General features: G+C 40.7%; 2 protein-coding genes across 7 annotated transcripts in view; one reads left to right on the plus strand and one right to left on the minus strand.

Annotated features, from left to right (window-relative positions):
* LOC135110208 (ubinuclein-1-like) overlaps positions 1–2778 on the minus strand; it is a 74893-nt gene extending 72115 nt beyond the window's left edge. For all 6 annotated transcript variants that reach the window (XM_064022294.1, XM_064022304.1, XM_064022287.1 and 3 more), the window contains exon 1: positions 2504–2778. In XM_064022294.1, the coding sequence (XP_063878364.1) occupies positions 2504–2668 (165 nt within the window). In that variant the 5' untranslated portion in view covers positions 2669–2778. The remainder of the gene's footprint in view (positions 1–2503) is intronic.
* A 451-nt stretch (positions 2779–3229) lies between these two features.
* Positions 3230–16239, plus strand: LOC135110246 (proteasome subunit beta type-4-like). Its single transcript, XM_064022377.1, has 5 exons — positions 3230–3385; positions 4239–4592; positions 6940–7078; positions 8135–8286; positions 16070–16239. The coding sequence occupies exons 1-5, from the start codon at positions 3261–3263 to the stop codon at positions 16080–16082; spliced, it is 783 nt and encodes a 260-aa protein (XP_063878447.1). The 5' UTR covers positions 3230–3260; the 3' UTR covers positions 16083–16239.
* Positions 16240–20603: the final 4364 nt, after the last annotated feature.

Raw genomic sequence — 20603 nt, forward strand, 5'->3', positions numbered from 1 at the left:
TCTCTCTCTCTCTCTCCATATCTTTCCTCGCCTCCCTTTCAACACCGACGTTTATTCCCTTTCTACTCTACATAAAAACACAATATTATAAAATGTTAGAATGTCACATACTAATATTCTGTAAAATACCAACCCTCTGAAATTATCCTGACCCACTCTCCCTCTCCCTTCACTGAACTGCTTTGTTTCTGGACTTAACAGCCAGTGAATGGCTCAAGATATACACTTCTAGATAATCAATGAAGGAAACCTGTACACTACAACAAATATAGTACGTAATGTTATGTTAAAGAGAAAAAGCGCGGAGGAAAAAGAAAAATAATGGATGGATGGATTCCTTTACAGCGCAAGACAGCGGGGAGGCAGTATGGTGGTGGCGGTGGTGGTGGCGGCGGCGGTAGGTTCCCAGCGCAAGCCGTGATGAGTGAGGAAGGCAGCGGGCGGCCTCCCCGCGGCTGACATCACGCTCCCAGACACACGTGGGGCCGCCGCCCGCGACGTCATTGTGGAGGGCTGACGTCACTACGCTCGGTGACGTCAGCACCCACACGCCCGCGCCCGCGCCCACCACGCCCACGGCTAATACGCGCCCGGGCCCCACGCCCACCAATGACCGCGCGAGCCACGAAGATAAGCCCCGCCCACCACGCCCCCACCGTCAATCCCCCCCCCGCACCGAGCCAGAAGGCACAGGCTGAGAGGTTGGGGAAAGGGGGGTGTAATCCAACAGGTTGGGGGGTTGTGGGAGGGTCATCTTGAATTGTCATGAAAATCAAACAAATATAAACAAATCAAGTGAATGCAAAAACAAGTCCAAATAGTGCAGTGTACCATATGCCTCTCCTCTGTAGGTGCGAAATTTAAGCGCTCACCTCTGGCTTCCTACAGTAACCTCAGCCCGACAGGTGAAATGCGAGACTGCAACTGTTTCACATTCACTAAATAATGCGACACATTATCAACAACCTTGAACAGGAATGCAATGGACATGTGTCTCAACATTTAACTTCTGACATGATACTACTTCACTCAGGCATCCTGTCCGAGCACCAACACAGATTAAAACGACATAATTTTGGCAAGTCTGATTTGCTTCATCGATTCTTGGGGTGGCCACGTGACCAGTTTCTACTACGGCAGTGGTCCAAAGTATATATTTAGGCTGTCTATCCTCCAAAATGAGCAGCATGCGTAAAAGTATGGGAAGAACAGTTGAGCGTGCGTATGCTCACGTCCGTCACTCACGCGGGCAACCGTGGCGTGTCGAGGCTCGTCCATCCCCGACTGGAAGCTGTCTGAGCAGTCTTGCTATTATGATAATCGACCCCAGTGCTCCACCTCACTCTACACCCAGCCCTCCCTTCCTCGTCCTCGACCCCCGCCACGTACCACGTTACAATTCCCCAAGCAGGCAGCTCCTCATGCTGTGAATCTACCAGCCTCTCACTGAGGGAGCACTACATCCACCTCCATGTCTCGTCATGTCAGTGGAAAAAAGTCGTGAGTTGCAAGTTTGCGACTGATAATAAAGTAACATGATAAAAATCCTACATCCACGACATTATCACCTTTCGATGAAAGATTATTAAGTTTTGTATGACCTGAACACACTTCGAAAACTAATAACACAAGAGTTCCAGTTTAACGCCACCACGAAAAAAAAAACCTAAAAAAAAATACTTGGTGGGATGAATACATCCCAGCAACAATATATCCCATGCTCAGGGACCCACGAAGGACACCCTTGAAGGGGAATGGTGAATGGTGAAAGGTATGCAATGGTCCGCGAGAACAGCAGGGTTGGAGGTACGAAGAGGCAAGAGGCCGGACTATAGTTACTACCCGACGGCTCACAGCACCTCCCAGAGCCAATGACAGCAGCAGCAGCACCTTCCTGGTCCTCCTCCTCCTCCGCACCTCCCATGGCAGTACTCAAGTATCACTCGGCTACAGCCTACAGGCCCCTGGCACCAGGGACGCTGCCTACCGTCTCCTCCACGTCACGACACCCTCTCAAGCTTGAGACAAGCTCTATGCTTTACCACAAGCACCTCATTGGTACATTGCCATGTTTGGGGAGGAATGAGGTTTCGGTCTCCCTTACCCTTGGGGTGCTGCGGCCCCTTACATACCCTTGAGGTCATGCTTCATGGCCACCCAAAACTCGGGGACGTCCCCGAGTCAGTCCAGCCACAGAGGGTGATGTCCTTGGCCCCTGGAAGGCCGGAGCGGCGGTCAAAGCGATAATACCAATAAAATAGGTTTCCCAAAGGCTAGTGGTGGTGTCCACAGCACTAGACAGCGGGTGTGTCCCCCAGACGAGCGCCACACAACATGTCCATCTGCCTTATTCTCCCGGCCTCTCCCTGGCCACCGCAGCCACCATCCTGCCTCTTCGGAGGCGCTCAGAGGTTGACCATGATGGTTATGAAGTGCTGAATGAATAGTTTTCACCTACCCCTTTAACTAAACCTTTAACTTAAAATTTAGCCATGTTACTCACCAGTCTCTGGGCGAGCAGTTCTCGATAGTTGAACTCCGGACACGACTTCTCATTGGACTCTGCTAGTGTCAAAGCAATACGCAAGCTTTTCACCTTTTTCTCACGCTTCTTTTCTTTTTTCATAGAACCAAGGGTAGAAAAAGCTACTTTCTTTGGTTCCGTCATAATTCCTTTGACGTTTTCATTCAAATAATGTATAAACCACACGTATTTAGGATCACAAACATTCAAACACCTCCCTTCTTCCTTCCATCTTTCACTACTGCATTCTTTGCGCATGCGCTGTTTTAAATGCTACATCTGGCGCCAAAGAAAGGGAGACGATAAAATATTTTAAGTAATTATCACCTGTTTAAAGGATAGGCATATTAAAAATTCTTTATTTCTATATATTGAGAAAAAAATGCTGAGCTTTGAAGTAAAGCACCAATCTTTTGTACTATAAGACAACAGTGGCTTGCCAGAATCTTCATTGCAAAGGAAATACTTATATGCAACATTGTCCTTATATGTATATAAAATAAATATTTACATGACCATAATAACAGATAACTCAGTGAAAAAAATCTTAATAAACATATGTATATATTTACCATCCTTGAAATATTTTCTTAGAAATCAGTGAGAAACAGCATTTTTAGCTCATCTAATTTTTAAAACTTAAAAATCGATACAAAATAATGCTAATAAGATGCAAATTTCTTAAAAGTAGTGAAGTGAGTTTACGGATTGTTATGCTCGCCGATCACTCAACGTCATGATGGCCGGCGTCTCGCTTACTGGTGTGTTTACTCCCAATCTTTGGTCTGGTGGCCCTGCCCCTGGACAGCTATACAATTTTCCGGCCACTAAAACTCAAAATGAAAGTCGCACCCATACCATGTAAGTACAAGATAAAGGATCAGTGAATATCTGGAAAAGCTGAGCAGTTGTCTTAATCATGGTAGGGGTTTGTGCAAGTAATCATTATTTACCTCCTCTTACTCAGGGCCGATTAACTCTTCCCTAAGTTTTCGCAACTCCATGTGTGGGGTGAAATAAGCAATTCCTCGTCGATTTATTACATTTTCTTTACAAAACCTTGTTCTAACAAAACCATAGTTTTCATATTATAGACCACCCTATCTTATCCTTTCACTGTAGATTATTACTGTACTTGGCTTCCCCATAAGACATTATAATAAACCTGAATGAAATATGAATCTGAAATAGGTTTTTGGATACAGGATGAATCCAATGCTTTTAGAACCCCGCACCTCTGTTTCTTAACTGGATAAATGTTATTTTAGAGTATGGCATTTTCCAGATAATCAAAACACTTGATGCACTGTGCAGATCTAGTCACCAAGTATGTTGGTGGTTGAATGATGCAGGTTGACAAATATAGTAATGACCACAGTATCAAATTTTTAAATATTAGGTAAAGTTTTATCTCTCTCTCTCTCTCTCTCTCTCTCTCTCTGACAGAAGACTAGAATGGAGAATTTTGTTTGTGGCCATTCCATATAGGAACAAGGTATCAAGCAAAATATGATGTTAGTGGTCAAAATTTTTCATTAGTTGTTATTTAGCTTTATGTACCTTATATATAATATTTGGGAAAACATGAAATGAAGAGCTCAGTAACTGTCGAGCAATTAAGCAGTTTACTACAACAACAACATCCACCCAACATAAACCCAGTAGAAGTTGGATTGCTCTGATGAACTCTTAATTCTGCCATCCTCCCTGTCAGGTACCCTTCCACCTCTGGCACCTCAGTGGTGGGCCTGGTTTATGATGGTGGTGTCATGGTAGCTGCCGACTCCTTGGGCTCCTATGGATCTCTGGCACGGTTCAGAAACGTCAAACGTCTCTTCCGAGTAACAGACAAGGCTGTGCTTGCTTGTAGCGGAGACATTGCTGATTACCAATTCATTCGTGAAGTGATTGAACAGAAGGTGCGGGATGATGAGATTCATGGGTACACACCAGAGCTGAATGCTTGTGCCCTCCACTGCTGGCTGACACGTGTCCTGTACAACCGCCGCAGCAGGTTTGACCCACTGTGGCTGGAGAGTGTGGTTGCTGGATACAAGGGAGATACACCGTAAGTGAAACTTTCCTGCTCTGTTTTGTTTTCTTTCAGATAGGAGATGTGCAGATGTTCCATAACATATTTCATGTTTATGTAGTGAAACTAATGCTGACCTAAAGTTAGAATTTATCCCTGTTCAGATGGGGTATCAAATTAACTAATAGCGTGGCTGTGTGGAGGTTTCTGCCTGATATGGTTCAAAGAAAAAAGCAGTTACTTATCCCACAGTCAGGAGGAGTAAGGCTAAAAATGGTGTAGGTGTAGGTTACAGTCTTAAAAGAATAGTTGGAAAGAAATGTGTTATGCAGTAGATATTTGCACATTTGAACTCAAACACAAATTGACTACATGAAGGTTTCACATGTAAAAATTCCTTCTTGATTTGCTGTACTTTTTATGTTTAAGCTATATCAGGGGTATTCAGTGAGTTCTTGGCCTAACTCGGGAACAAAAATAAAGCAAAGGTTCCCTCAACTTACTTTTTAAATTTTTTAACGCAATCATATTTGACTGTGATATACTTCTCCAGTTTTTATCATCAATTGCAAAAATCTCCCTGAAGAATGGTGGGTTGAATCCCTCCAAAACATCCATGACCTTTTCCTTGGTCTCCTCATCATCAGTGAAAGAGACACCCCACAGCTTCTTCATGTGTGGGGAAAGGTGAAAGTCAGAGGGTGTCAGATTGGGGGAACAAGCAGGATGAAGTAACAATTTGAAGCCACAGGACATCACTTTATTCATGTGCAATATGCTCTTGTGTGCAGGAACATGGTCACTTTCCTCAGGCATTTCTCAAGCAGAGCCTCCCAAAGCTTCCCTAGTAGATCACCATAGTATGGTCTGTTAATGGTGTGACCATAATCCAAGAAGTCCACGAGGAGAGCCCCTTCGTAGTCCTAGAACATGGTCACCATGACCTGGGATGATTTCATGACCTCGAATTTTCATGGCATTGGAGAGGAGGGATGCTTCCACTCCTTAGATTTCAGCTTTGGTTTCTGGATCAAAGTGAGGAACCCACGTTTCATCCTGGCTTACAATTCAGGCTATGAATTCCTCTGGATCCACTCTCATGAGGGTCATCATCTCTGTCAAAGTCATTATCCAATTCCTCTTCTGCTCAGAGTTCAGTGTTCTTGGGACCCATTGGACAGACACTTTGGAAAGGTTGAGGTGATCAGGCAAGATGGTAACAACAGATCCATTACTGATCCCCAGTAGAAAAGCAGTGTATTGCACTGAGATTCAGTGATTATCCATGACCACGCTCTCAACCATGGCCACAGTTTCCTTGGTGACTACAGATGATGGATCACCACTTCGGGGATCATCCTCACACAAGTCTTGGCCCTGCTTGAAGAAAGCAGCCCAATGTTTGACAGTGGAATGGGACAGGGCACTGTCCTCTAGTGTTGTCCTCAGCTCATGAATTGACTGTGGCACTTTCCCTTGAATCACAGAAAACTTTATCACAGTCTGCTGTTCAGCTCACTCATTTTGCTGGAAGGCATCATCCTCATTCATGAAAAGTCACCATTGAACTGAATAAAGAATGTTGGGAAGATGCCAACCTGTGCATTACATGTTGGAACATCTACAAACGTGTTCCAGCTGCGGCAGACTCTTGTCTCCTCTCCTATGTTAGGACAAGAATTCATTGAACATCCCTCATATTGGCCATCAATTTTGCAAAGATTTATTGTTCAACATACTGGAAAGCAGCTTCATCTGCATTAATAGGCAGTTGCACACTGCTCTGTAATACCCCATCGCTGTGCAGCTTGTTCAGTCAAGTTAGAAAACAATTTTTGTGAAATTACTGATGTCAAATGCTGCACATTTGCCAGAGATGTGGGATTACTTCACATTGTCTATATTTAGAAGTATCCAGTGTGATAGAATGAACACTTCTTTAAGACTCTCTCTGTTTAGCTGAAGTATGCTTGACAATGTTTCTTGTAAATGGACACGGCAAAAGATATAACTGAAAACTGAAGATAGTACTTGCATGATTCTTATTTGGATAAAGATTAAAATAGAAGTAGCAGAAAATTACATTGCTTATGCTTATCATCATTTGTAAAATATCATTCCAAAAGAAATGTTGGAAATTTAACTTTCCGAGTTCATAAACAGTGATAAGGTATGATTTATAGTCTGAGAAAGTAGCTTTTTTAGTAGTGGCTGGGATTGGCAGTAGCACAATACCACATCAGTAAAAAGTGATCCACTATATTTGTTTCAGATATATGTATTGGCTCCTTGCATGGTAAGTGAAGGAGTTATCACATCTCTGTGCTGATGTTTGCCAGCATCATGTTTAAATTTGCTCTGAAATTTAATTGTATATTTACAGGTTTCTGGGATTTGTGGACAAAATAGGAACTGCTTTTGAGGCTAAGGAAGTTGCTACTGGATTTGGTGTCCATCTTGCCATTCCCATGATCCGAGAGGCCAGAGAAAAGGGGAATCTCACACGGGAGGCAGCCAGGAAGGTGAGTGGGTCAAAATGTGCGTGTGTATGCATGTATTTATTTTTTTGTGTGAGTGAGACAGACAGAAGATAAAAAAAATTCTTATAAAAAGCCCTCTCTCAGTGCTGTTCAAAAACGAGACAGGAGAACCAAGAGTGATGGTCAATTTAGTTTCTAAAGCATCTTGATACTCCCTTTTTTAAATAATTCAAGTTATAGGAAGGGAGAATAACGAAGGCAAGAAGAGCATTCTAGAGTTGACCATTGAAAGGTATGAAAGAGTGAAGATACTGGTTAACACTTGCATTAGAAAGGTGGACAGAATAGGGGGTGAAGGCAAACAGAAAATCTTACACAACAAGGCCGTGGGATGAAGGAAAGCACACTGTTAGCAAGTATGATTCAACTGGTGTAGATCACAGAGGATAGAATTAACAAAGGTAAGGATGGGTTTAGAAAGGATAGATTTTTCACTTATGATGGCAATTAAAAATTAGGAATCAGTGTTAATGAAGGGGAAATAACTTTATGCTGCTTTTATGGACTTTGTTAAAACACTCAACAGAATTGAGAGGGTAGCAGTGTACAGTGTATTGAAGGTGTATGGCATGGGTGGAAGGTTATTGAGTGGAATGAAATCTTTGATAAGAATTCAAAGGTATGTACAAGATGTATATATCCATTCTGATATCCCACCCATTCCAGGAGTGTCTCTTAAAGAGGTGTCCACTTTTCCTTATCCAAACACTCCTTGATTGTTCAAATGCTCTGTCTCTTCCAGCACTCTTTTCACTTATCTTTTCCCTCACCTTAGCCTTCCCTTCCATCTTAAAAGGATCTTCAAGCTAACTTAGAGAAGCTCAGAATAATAGAATCTGTGTTTGTCCAAAAGTACAACTTTAACAGAAGTAGTCAAACAGCAGTGAGGGAATTTGTGATATAATCATATCTTACCTCAGTTTGATTGGGCACACTAACTACTATACCTCAAGTTTTTACTGATGTTATATTCTCTAAACTGAGAGTTGGTTGAGGGATGGAGGAAGTACATGGCCTGAGACAGTAAATGTTTTGCAGCTGCTGGTGGATTGCCTGAAGGTGTTGTACTACCGTGACTGCCGAGCCCACTTCAAATACCAGCTGGCAGACATCACCCCAGAGGGAGTCACCATTCATGATGACCTTGACCTCAAACAAGAGACCTCTTGGGAGGTTGCCAGCTTTGTCAGGTGAGAGATGAGGTGGAACTCGTGAATTGCATTATTAGTCCATTGTTTTGTAGAAGTAGGACCTCTTATTTGTAGGGAGAGACATGTTAGTATGAAATTTAACAAAGATTGTATGAATCTCATGTTTTTAGGCTCATTTGTAGGAGATTTTGTAAGCAAATAGGCTCTCTCTCTCTCTCTCTCTCTCTCTCTCTCTCTCTCTCTCTCTCTCTCTCTCTCTCTCTCTCTCTCTCTCTCTCTCTCTCTCTCTCTCTCTCTCTCTCTCTCTCTCTCTCTCTCTCTCTCTCTCTCTCTCTCAAATAACCTAGTTGCCTTGCATCTCACTTTTTAGTCATGCTACAAAGTCTAAATGTATTTAATCACAGTTTAATACAAACATATTTAATCACAGTGCACTTATCATCAGAATACCTACATATTTTACTTTTATTTTAACCTTGCCCTTATATTTCAGTTTCCCATTCATTGAAACTGAATAGTACCTATAACAAAACACACACTCATACAGAACTAAATGCAGTAGTGCTGCACTGCTGTGTCACACCAGATATGAGGATAATACACACACACTCACACAGCAGCTGAATTAAACAAGTTTTTCAGTTTCCAATACCCTGAGGTTAGCAATCTTTGAGTTTAGCACTATGTCTTTGGAAGAAAGCAAGCACAAAACTTGTGAGGGTGCTGTACACTGAACCCTCTGCTGTTGTGTCAATTGCCTATGGTGAATTTCTGTAAACATTTAATGTACCATCTGGAGGAAAAAAAAAAAAAAGCCTTTAGACTTGTCAGAAATTCAGAGAGTCATCCTGCACTTAAACTATACCTAATACCTGTCTTAAACTATACTATTATGATACACAGAAGCAGCATAAATATCATAAGAATCAGTCAGTGCCAGTCATTAAGATTTTAGTATTAAGTGCAATGGAACATGTGTTGGTCCTATTCACCAGATATCACATGTAGGTTCATATTTCACTTAACAGACAGCACAGTACTGCACTTGTAATGTTTGAAAATGTGAGAGTACAGTTATGTTAAGTTTAGGGCTGAAAATCAGTTTGTGGTAGTTTTGGATTGGCAGCTGAAAGGCTTAAGATGAAGGCAAATCCTAGATAGATAGGTAGTATGTAAGGGATGAACTCCTGGCTGGAAAGTGTTTGGGTTGTCAACAAAGATATAACAGTGATAACCTTCACAATTCCTGCTAAATATCATTAAGTAGGATGATATCTCTCTCAACAAATAGCACAGCACTACATACATAACATCAGAAAACATGAAAGCACAATAACAAAGTTTTGAGCTCATAATTCATTCACAGAATTTTGAATAACTGACACAGCAGTTGGTTGTAAATAATGACTGGGCACACACACACACACACACACACACACACACACACACACACACACACACACACACACACACACACACACACACACACACACACACACTGTCCGCTAGTGTAGTGGTTAGTGTACTCAGCTCACAACCGAGGGGTCAGGGTTTGATCCCCTGGGTGGATGGAGATTATTTGGGTGTGTCTCCTTACACACGTAGCCCCTTTTCACTTAGTAGTGAGTAGGTACAGGATGTAAGTTGAGGAGTTGTGACCTTATTGTCCCAGTGTGTTGCGTGTGAGTGGTCACAGTCCATCCCAAAGATTGGTCAGTATAAGCTCTGAGCTCTTTTCATAGGGGGACGGCAGACTGTCTCGAGAGAGACCAGCAGCAGACTATATAGTGAATACTCTCTCTCTCTCTCTCTCTCTCTCTCTCTCTCTCTCTCTCTCTCTCTCTCTCTCTCTCTCTCTCTCTCTCTCTCTCTCTCTCTCTCTCTCTCTCTCTCTCTCTCTCTCTCTCTCTCTCTCTCTCTCTCTCCATAATAGCCTCATTGACATTTCATTGTTTTAGTAGGGGGAGGGATGAAATATTTTGAATTGTTGATTGAATATAGAATATAGTGATTACACATCTATCACCACCACTGCTGCTCTTCTGCCACAATCAGGGAAGGGCAAGACTGACAAAGCTAAGGGGTGATTTTTATTTATTCTTAGGGATTTATATATATACAATGGAACTTAAGTTACTGAATGCCTCCCTTTTCAAACAAATCGGTTTTTGAACAAAATTTTGAACTCAATTGCTTTGGTTGCAGTACCATAATTCGGTGCTTGGACAAAGTTACTTGATTTCAAATATCAAAAGACAAAGCAAATACTCCCATTTATTACTAATTTGTAGTTTCCGTAAATATTTCCGTAGTTTTCATATATTTGAAGGTGAGACAGTGTGTAAGACAGTAAGGAGGAGGCAGTAGACACCTGCCGAAACGATAATTACTCCCAGTGAGGTCTAAAGCACTGTTCAGGGGGTGCTGTGAACTTATCATTAAACCCAGCTGTGACCTCACTGAACTTTTCCCTTTGTGTCTCACAACACAAGGGGGCAGTCACAGCCTGCCCTCTAAAGACAACTCTCTTCCTCCACACAAAACTACAAGCACCTAATAACACACACACCCTTCACTCAAAAATTTCAAAATTATCATGGCAACTCCTATACCAGCCTCAGAGTCCCCATCTGTGGAGGGGACCATAAATGTCCCCAGGTTGGACTGCCTTCCTGTCGACGACCCTAAGTGTCTTGACAACCCCCTCAACTTTTTCTTCATTAACTTCTGCAACATTCGCAGTCGAAGATCTAATTTTCAATCTGTAGAACACCACCTCTCCTCTTCTAAACCACATCTTCTTTTCCTCACTGAAACTCAGGTGTCTGAGGCAACTGACAGTAGCCCCTTTTCTGTTCCCTCCTACCTTCTCTATCCTCATTTTCGATCCAAAGCTGGATGCTGCGTTTATGTGCGCAATGACTTAACCTGCTCTCGTGCCCACGCTCTTGAATCTTCCGAGTTTTCCACCATCTGGCTACTACTACAGTCACTCTCAAACTAAATTTATCAATGCTGTATATCTCTCATCTAACTCCTCTGACTATAAGAAATTCTTTGACTACTTAACTTCCAAAGTGGAGCACATTCTGACCCTCTTCCCTTTTGCAGAGATCTCCATTCTTGGAGACTTCAATGTTCACCACCAGCTTTGGCTTTCCTCTCCCTTCACTGACCATCCTGGTGAACTAGCCTTCAACTTTCTATCCTCCATGACCTAGAGCAATTGGTGCAACACCCTACTCGTATTCCTGACCGTCTTGGAGATACGCCCAACATTCTTGACCTTTTCCTGACCTCTAATCCTTCTGCTTATGCTGTCACCCTTTCTTCTCTGTTGGGCTCCTCTGATCACATTCTTGTATCTGTATCTTGTCCTATCGCTCCAATCCCTCCTCAGGATCCCCCTAAGCGAAGGTGCCTCTGGCATTTTGTCTCTGCTAGTTAGGGGGATCTGAGGAGGTATTTTGCTGATTTTCCTTGGAATGACTACTGCTTCCGTGTCAGAGACCCGTCTTTGTGTGCTGAGCGTATAACAGAGGTGATAGTGTCTGGCATGGAGGTGTACATTCCTCACTCTTTTTCTCGACCTAAACCTTCCAAACCTTGGTTTAACACAGCTTGTTCTCGTGCTATACATGATAAAGAGGTGGCCCACTAAAGGTACTTAAGCCTTCCATCACCAGAATCCCATGCACTTTATATTTCTGCCCGGAATCATGCCAAGTCTCTTCTCCAACTAGCTAAAAACTCCTTCATTAACAGAAAGTGTCAAAACCTTTCAAGATCTAACTCCCCTTGTGACTTCTGGCATGTAGCCAAAAATGTCTCCAATAACTTTGCTTCTTCTTCTTTCCCTCCTTTATTTCAACCAGGTGGCACCAAAGCTATCACATCTATTTCTAAAGCTGAACTCTTCGCTCAAACCTTTGCTAAAAACTCTACCTTGGACAATTCTGGGCTTGTTCCTCCCTCTCCTCCAGCCTCTGACTACTTCATGCTACCTATTGAAATTCTTCACAATGATGTTTTCCGTGCCATTGCTGCCCTAAACCCTCGGAAGGATTATGGACCTGATGGGCTCCCTCCTATTGTTCTCCAAAATTGTGCCTCTGTGCTTGCACCTTGCCTAGTCAAACTCTTTCAGCTCTGTCTGTCAACATCTACCTTTCCTTCTTGCTGGAAGTTTGCCTACATTCAGTCTGTTCCTAAAAAGGGTGACCGTTCTAATCCCTCAAACTACCGTCCTATTGCTTTAATTTCCTGCCTATCTAAAGTTTTTGAATCTATCCTCAACAGGAAGATTCTTAAACATCTATCACTTCACAACCTTCTATCTGACCGCCAGCATGGGTTCTGTCAAGGCCACTCTACTGGTGATCTTCTGGCTTTCCTTACTGAGTCTTGGTCATCCTCTTTTAGAGATTTTGGTGAAACTTTTGCTGTTGCCTTAGACATATCAAAAGCTTTTGATAGAGTCTGGCACAAAGCTTTGATTTCCAAACTACCCTCCTATGGCTTCTATCCTTCTCTCTGTAACTTCATCTCAAGTTTCCTTTCTGACTGTTCTGTTGCTGCTGTGGTAGACGGTCACTGTTCTTCTAAATCTTTTAACAGTGGTGTCCCTCAGGGTTCTGTCCTGTCACCCACTCTCTTCTTATTATTCATTATTGATCTTCTAAACCAAACTTCTTGTCCTATCCACTCTTATGCTGATGATACCACCCTGCACTTTTCCATATCTTTTCATAGACGTCTTACCCTTCAGGAAGTAAACATTTCATGCAGGGAAGCCACAAAACACTTGACTTCTGATCTTTCAGAAATTTCTGATTGGGGCAGAGCAAACTTGGTATTGTTCAATGCCTCAAAAACTCAATTCCTCTATCTATCAAGTCGACACAACCTTCCAAACAACCATCCCCTCTTCTTCAATGATACTCAACTGTCCCGCTCTTCTACACTGAACATCCTCGGTCTGTGCTTTACGTATGATCTGAACTGGAAACTTCACATCTCATCTCTAGCTAAAACAGCTTCTATGAAGTTAGGTGTTCTGAGACGTCTCTGCCAGTTTTTCTCATACACCACCCCCAGCTGCTAACTCTGTACAAGGCCCTTATCCATCCATGTATGGGGTATGCTTCACATGTCTGGGGGGGTTCCACTCATACTGCTCTACTAGACAGGGTGGAATCAAAAGCTTTTTGTCTCATCAACTCCTCTCCTCTAATTGACTGTCTTCAGCCTCTCTCTCATTGCTGCAATGTTGCATCTCTAGCTGTCTTCTACCGCTATTTTCATGCTAACTGCTCTTCTGATTTTGCTAACTGCATGCCTCCCCTCCTCCTGCGGCCTCGCTGCACAAGACTTTCTTCTTTCTCTCACCTCTATTCTGTCCACATCTCTAATGCAAGAGTTAACCAGTATACTCAATCATTCATCCCTTTCTCTGGTAAACTCTGGAACTCCCTGCCTGCTTCTGTATTTCCACCTTCCTATGATTTGAATTCCTTCAAGAGGGAGGTTTCAAGACACTTATCCTTCAATTTTTTACTACTGCTTTGGACCCTTTTATGGGACTGGCATTTCAGTGGGCATTTTATTTATTGGATTTTTGTTGCCCTTGGCCAGTGCCTCCTACATAAAAAAAAAAAAATGTAATCTTTGAAATAAGGTAAATGTGATTCCATTGAAGAGCCACAATGTAAACGAACAGTGTCTTGGCTAGCTCAGGAGTAGTCCTGTCTCCCGAGCCACCTGTGGCTCTTTTGATGATCCCCACAATGCCATCACTACTACATAACTGTATTTTCCCTGTAGCTTTTCCCAGCAGCAAGATGTCTAAATGTTATGATCACCTTCATTTTGGCAGTAAGTGGGTTGCTGCTCTCTGTGTCATTCTGTAAGGCTTCCCTCTTTCTGGATGAATAAGTTCTGAGCTGGATATGTTATGGAGCAGCCATCTTAGCAGTGGGAGTCTGTCATAAGTCACTAAGACAGGATGGATGGGTATCCAGGAACAGATTAATTTAATTTTCATTGATTTCTGTGAGGAAAATAGTTTCAGCTTTCAAACATTTTGGGTTTCAAATGGCATTTAGGAATTAATTAAGTTTGAGAACCAAGGTTCCACTATATGTATGGATGTGTGTGTGTGTGTGTGTATATATATATATATATATATATATATATATATATATATATATATATATATATATATATATATATATATATATATATATATATATATATATATATATATATATATATATATATATATATATATATATATATTTCCTGCCATATAAGATGCACTTAAAAAAAAAGCTTAAAAAATCACATTGCATCTTATACCATGATGGTTCGGTTTGGGTTATGGTTACCAGTACTACAGTAAAACCTAAACAGCATTATTTGATCCCAGAATGAAAAAATATATGTTTATATATATTATTAGATAATGATTACAAATGGACATAGTGTTAAAAATAACTAGTTAATGATTATGAACCAAAATAATGCTAAAATATAAAAACCTGATAATTGCTGCAACTCTGAGGCACATCACTTAATGGCTTTACCTTATGTGAATAGAATTTGTGGTAAATTTATGAAGGTAATAAATAACTATAAGCTGAAGTCAGCCATAATTTGTATGAAGAAAGTGGCCTTAGCTGGTTACACTTTGTGCACTTACCACGAAACATGGCTGTGCATGCAACCATAACACGTGCAGGGAGTGTTTTGTTTACCATTTCAAGTCGACAGTTGCTTGGAGTAGGAGCACTGTAACTCTTCAGCCTGTAGTGGAACATCTTGTACACAGAGAAAGGCAGAAAGCAACATAAAGTAGAATCATAGTCATAATTGTTCAGTTACAGTTATGATCACTGATAAACTGGTATGATATTTTCTGTGTTTCTGTGTTGGTTGTAGCTGCAACTTGGACCAAAGCCTGATTGAGGGATGGGCTATGAAGTTCAGGGAAAAGTGGGACTTGTTTTATTTTTTCTAAATATCCCCTGCCAAATTATAAGTGCATCTTATATGGTGGTAAATACGGTATATACAAACATATTAGGTTTGATCATATCTCATAAAAAATAAACACACAAACACACACACACACACACACACACACACACACACACACACACACACACACACACACACACACACACACACACACACACACACAAAAGCTTTATTCACCTTCTGTGTACTACAACTTGTGCAGCTAAATGCACACACTAAATGAAAGCTCAGGAAGATGGAGACTGGGATAGAAGAGGAGCATCTTCTCCCAAATGGATGATACTCTCTGTTGAATTGTAGTCAGAATAAATTCAAGATTTAATCTAGTCACTTACAACCTACATGTCTGCTTTTCATCATCAGGAATGTTTCAGAAACTGTTCTTGTAAATCATTTCAACAAGTAACTAATGTTCAAGTGCACATAGGTTACATTTCTGGTATGTACAAATTATAACTATTTAACCTTGGAGCATGTCAAGTAGATCGTGCTCAACTTTCTTTGCATCTGATATTCAACAAATGTGTTCATAAGATAAACACAATGGAATTTTTCCTTATGTTTCATGAAGCATAAGTGGAGCTCCAGAAGGTTGAGAACTGATTCCCATCTGCACTTATAATACCAGAAAGCAATTGAGCTGTAATAGGATTCTCTCTCTCTCTCTCTCTCTGTATTCTGTTTGTTTTATCTTTTGTTGTTGTTATTTTACTAGAGAAAAAATTATCATATAAAATTTCAATAGATTTAACAGAGAAAATAATTTTTCTTTCCTGCTTTTCAGGGGATATGACTGAGGAGCGTCTCCTAGACTTGGTGGTTTAGTTGTGTGGATGTGATTTTGTACATCACAGTTGGATGACTTGATGTTTTTGTTTATTACATACCATTTAAGTCTTTATGCCCCTATAACACAGATGTTGAAATAATAAAGAGATGAATCACTTGTATAAAGTGTGTTGTGTTTATTTATCCATAAATTAAAATTACTGGGGAAGTGTGTGGTTGTGTATTTACCTAGTTTTACCTAATTGTAATTTACAGGGCCTGAGTTACGTTTATGTGGTCCCATCTCCATGTCTATACTTGTCCAGTTTTTCCTTACAGTTGTGCACACTCATTGCCAATACTACATCTTCACTGAGCTTGTTGCAAACTTCTATATTTCTCTGTGGGAAAGTCTTTATGTTATTTAAGCATCTTCCTTTTCTTTTTTTTTTGCTGTGGCCTCATGTGTATTTGGTATTTTCTACTTCTCTTCTACTTCTCTTAGCATTATTTTCTCATCAATTTCTTCCCCTTTATTCCACAATTTATAAATTAGTATTGTCTCCCCTTTCTCTTCTTTGTTCTAATGTTGGCAGATTCACTTCCTTTAACTTGTCTTCATATGTTAATTCTTCCAGTTCTGGAACCATCTTCATAGCTAATCTTTGTATCCTTTCTAGTTTTTTGACATATTTCTTCCTGTGGGGAGACGACATTAATTCAGCATATTCCAAAGCACGACATTAATTCAGCATATTCCAGCTTTGGTCTAATCATAGTGGTAATTATCTTTCTCATCATATCTTTATCCAAGCAGTGGAATGCTGTTCCAATATTTCCCATCATTTTATATGTATCTCTGAATATCTTTTCTGCATTCTTCTCTGAGTGTTGACTACCCTGTATTATCACTCCCAGATCTTTCTCTTCTTGTACTTTTATTATTTCTTCATTTCCCATTTTATATGTTCATTTTGATCTTATTTTTCCCATTTCCATTACATGACATTTTCACATTAAATCCCATCTCCCATTTCTTACTTCAGTCCCAGATTTTGTTAAAATCCTCTTGTAGAATTTCACAGTCTTTGTTATTTCTTATGTGTCTTATATTTTGCATCATCTGCAAACAAACTAATGTAACTTTACTCCTTCAGGCATTTCATTTAAGTAGATCTGGAAAAGTATTGGTGCCAACACTGATCCTTGTGGTACTCCACTATCTACTTTTCTCCATTTCAATTTTACATCTTTAACTACCATTCTCATTTCTCTTCCCTTTAAGTAACTTTCCATCCAGTTTATTATGTTTTCATTTAATCCTCCTACATATTCTAGCTTCCATAGTAACCTGTTGTGGGGAACTTTGTCAAAAACTTTTTTTTAGATCTAAATACAGTCTACCCATCCATCCCTCTCCTGTGTTATATCAGTCACTCTTGAATAGAAGCTCATCAGATTTGTTACACATGTTGTTTTTGTCTGAAGCATGTGTGTGTGTGTGTGTGTGTATGATTCCCCTATGATCTTGATAATTTGGGGAATGTGTGATTGCTAATTAAAGCCTTCTGGACAAAGTTAAGAGCTCACAAGGCACCCTTATGCAGCAAATCTCTGGAAGAAAATAACACCTGCTCAACCAGTATTGCTCATATAAAATGTAAGTTTTAATGCAAAGAGGGCATACCGTGGAACCTAACTGGCATGTCAGCCCTGCTCTGTTCCTTCAATTAAATTTTTTTTACTAATTAGTCTATATAGAAATGAAATTTTCAGTTGAGATTATAAAATATTTCGTGCCAAGTGTTGTTATTCTCTATCTTCAAATCTGACCTCATTGGTTTGTAAAGGGAAGATAGATCAACACATTTAGTAATATAAATATACTGATCCATGGGTGAACCTGAGATCTTTGACATACAGTACACTTAATCCTCTTCATAAAGGGCAAATCTTATCCTGTCAAATGATAAGTGAGAATATTGCCACTGAGCTGGTGAGCAGTGTGTGTGTGTGTGTCTGGACAAAGTTATTCTAAGTTTACACTGACAATATCCAGTATGTGAAATCAAACCACTTTTTTTTTTTTTTTTTATGCAGGGACACTGGCCAAGGCCAACAAAAAAAAAAAAAAAAGCCCACTGAGATGCCAGTCCCCGAATAGAGTCCAAAGCAGTAGTAAAAAATTGAAGGATAAATGCCTTGAAACCTCCCTCTTAAGGAATTCAGGTCATAGGAAGGTGGAAATACAGAAGCAGGCAGGGAGTTCCAGAGTTTACCAGAGAAAGGGATGAATGATTAAGAATACTGGTTAGAGAGGTAGACAAAATAGGGGTGAGAGAAAGAAGAAAGTCTTGTGCAGTGAGGCCACAGGAGGAGGAGAGACATGCAGTTAGCAAGATCAGAAGAGCAGATAGCATGAAAATAGCAGTAGAATATAGCTAGAGATACAACATTGCAGCAATGAGAGAGGCTGAAGACAGTTAGAGGAGAGGAGTTGATGAGACGAAAAGCTTTTGATTCCACCCTGTCTAGAAGAGCAGTATGAGTGGAACCCCCAAGACATGTGAAGCATACTCCATACATGGACGGATAAGGCCCTTGTACAGAGTTAGCAGCTGGGGGGATGAGAAAAACTGGCGGAGACGTCTCAGAACACCTAACTTCATAGAAGCTGTTTTAGCTAGAGATGAGATGTGAAGTTTCCAGTTTAGATTATAAGAAAAGGACAGACAGATGATGTTCAGTGTAGAAGAGGGGGACAGTTCAGTATCACTGAAGAGGGGATAGTTGTCTGGAAGGTTGTGCTGAGTTGATAGATGGAGGAATTGAGTTTTTGAGGCATTAAACAACACCAAGTTTGCTCAGCACCAATCAGAAATTTTAGAGATCAGAAGTCAGGCATTCTGTGGCTTCCCTGTGTGAACTGTTTACTTCCTGAAGGGTTGGACGTCTATGATAATACGTGGAAAAGTGTAGGAGTGGATAGGACAAGAAGTTTGGTTTAGAAGGCCATTGATGAATAATAAGAAGAGAGTGGGTGACAGGACAGAACCCTGAGGAACACCACTGTTAATAGATTTAGAAGAACAGTGACTGTCTACCACAGCAGCAATAGAATGGTCAGAAAGGAACAGAGAGAGGATGGAAGCCGTAGGAGGGTAGTTTGGAAATGCCAGACTCTATCGAAAGCTTTTGATATGTCCAAGGCAACAGCAAAAGTTTCACCAAAATCTCTAAAAGAGGATGACCAAGACTCAGTAAGGAAAGCCAGAAGACCACCTGTAGAGCGGCCTTGATGGAACCCATTCTGGCGATCAGATAGAAGGTTGTGAAGTGATAGATGTTTAAGAATCTTCCTGTTGATGGTAGATTAAAAAATTTTAGATAAGCAGGAAATTAAAGCAATAGGACAGTAGTTTGAGGGATGGCCACCTTTTTTAGGAACAGGTTGAATGTAGCCAAACTTCCAGCAAGCAAACTTCCAGGTAGATGTTGAAAGAGTTTGACTAGGCAAAGTGCTAGCACGAAGGCACAGTTTTGGAGAAGAATAGGAGGGACCCCATTAGGTCCATAAGCCTTCCAAGGGTTTAGGCCAGTGGGGGCATGGAAAGCATCATTGCAAAGAATTTTAATAGGTGGCATGAAATAGTCAGAGGGTGGAGGAGAGGGAGGAACAAACCCTGAAATCGCCCAAGGTAGTTTTTAGCAAAGGTATGAGTGAAGAAACAAAGGTTTACACTGCCAATAATAATAATAATAATAATAATAATAATAATAATAATAATAATAATAATGATAATAAATAGATAAATAGGAAAGAAAGAGAGAAAGAAGGAAATCAAATACGACATGAACAAATGTTCACTGAATTTTCATCTCGTCCCTTGGGAACAATGAACGCGCCTGCTGTTGACATTTCTTTTGCAATAGGTGTGATGGTGACTGGTTACCTTAATATTTAACTTACGGTTATAAACAGGAAGGAAAACAAGAATGAGTTAACATAGCTACAAAAATCCTCCACCTCCCCTTCCCTCAAAAAAGTAAAACCTAAACATTGCTGGCTAGTAAAAAAAAAAAAAAAAAGTTCCCATGTTGTTCCACTGAAGCATCGGTATTCATGAAATAAAATTACCACCGGTGAATAAAAATAAATGATCAGAAAGAGAGGGAGAGAGAGTATTGAAGTATGTATAATGCACTCATATACTTAGTAACTTGTGACACGCTGCTAAGACTAGCAGCGGAAGACAGCACTTGGCAATCTACCTGATCAGTGACTGGACAAACGAATTGGTGATTTTTATTTTTCTCTCTGTTTTAAGTAAAAAAAAAAAAAAAAAAAGAAATCGAATTGTATAGTGTGTGTGTGTGTGTGTGTGTGTGTGTTACTTGATCTCCAGGCAGCCCACACAGTAGATTTTCATTGAACTGTAAGAAGTCAAGTGCGTCGGTTTATTAACTTTTACCGCCCCAGTCACCACACAATCTGGGCTCGTCATGCAGGGGGTCTCCTTTCTTTCGCTCTTGCTGCTGCTTTTTCAGGT

Source organism: Scylla paramamosain, chromosome 2, assembly GCF_035594125.1.
Source record: "Scylla paramamosain isolate STU-SP2022 chromosome 2, ASM3559412v1, whole genome shotgun sequence".
Lineage (NCBI taxonomy): Eukaryota > Metazoa > Arthropoda > Malacostraca > Decapoda > Portunidae > Scylla > Scylla paramamosain.

Coding starts and splice junctions, on each gene's coding strand:
- LOC135110246 (XM_064022377.1), top strand. CDS start 3,261: ATGATGGCCGGCGTCTCGCTTACTGGTGTGTTTACTCCCAATCTTTGG. Junction 3,386..4,238: donor GAAAGTCGCACCCATACCAT/GTAAGTACAAGA, acceptor CCTCCCTGTCAG/GTACCCTTCCACCTCTGGCA. Junction 7,079..8,134: donor CACGGGAGGCAGCCAGGAAG/GTGAGTGGGTCA, acceptor AATGTTTTGCAG/CTGCTGGTGGATTGCCTGAA.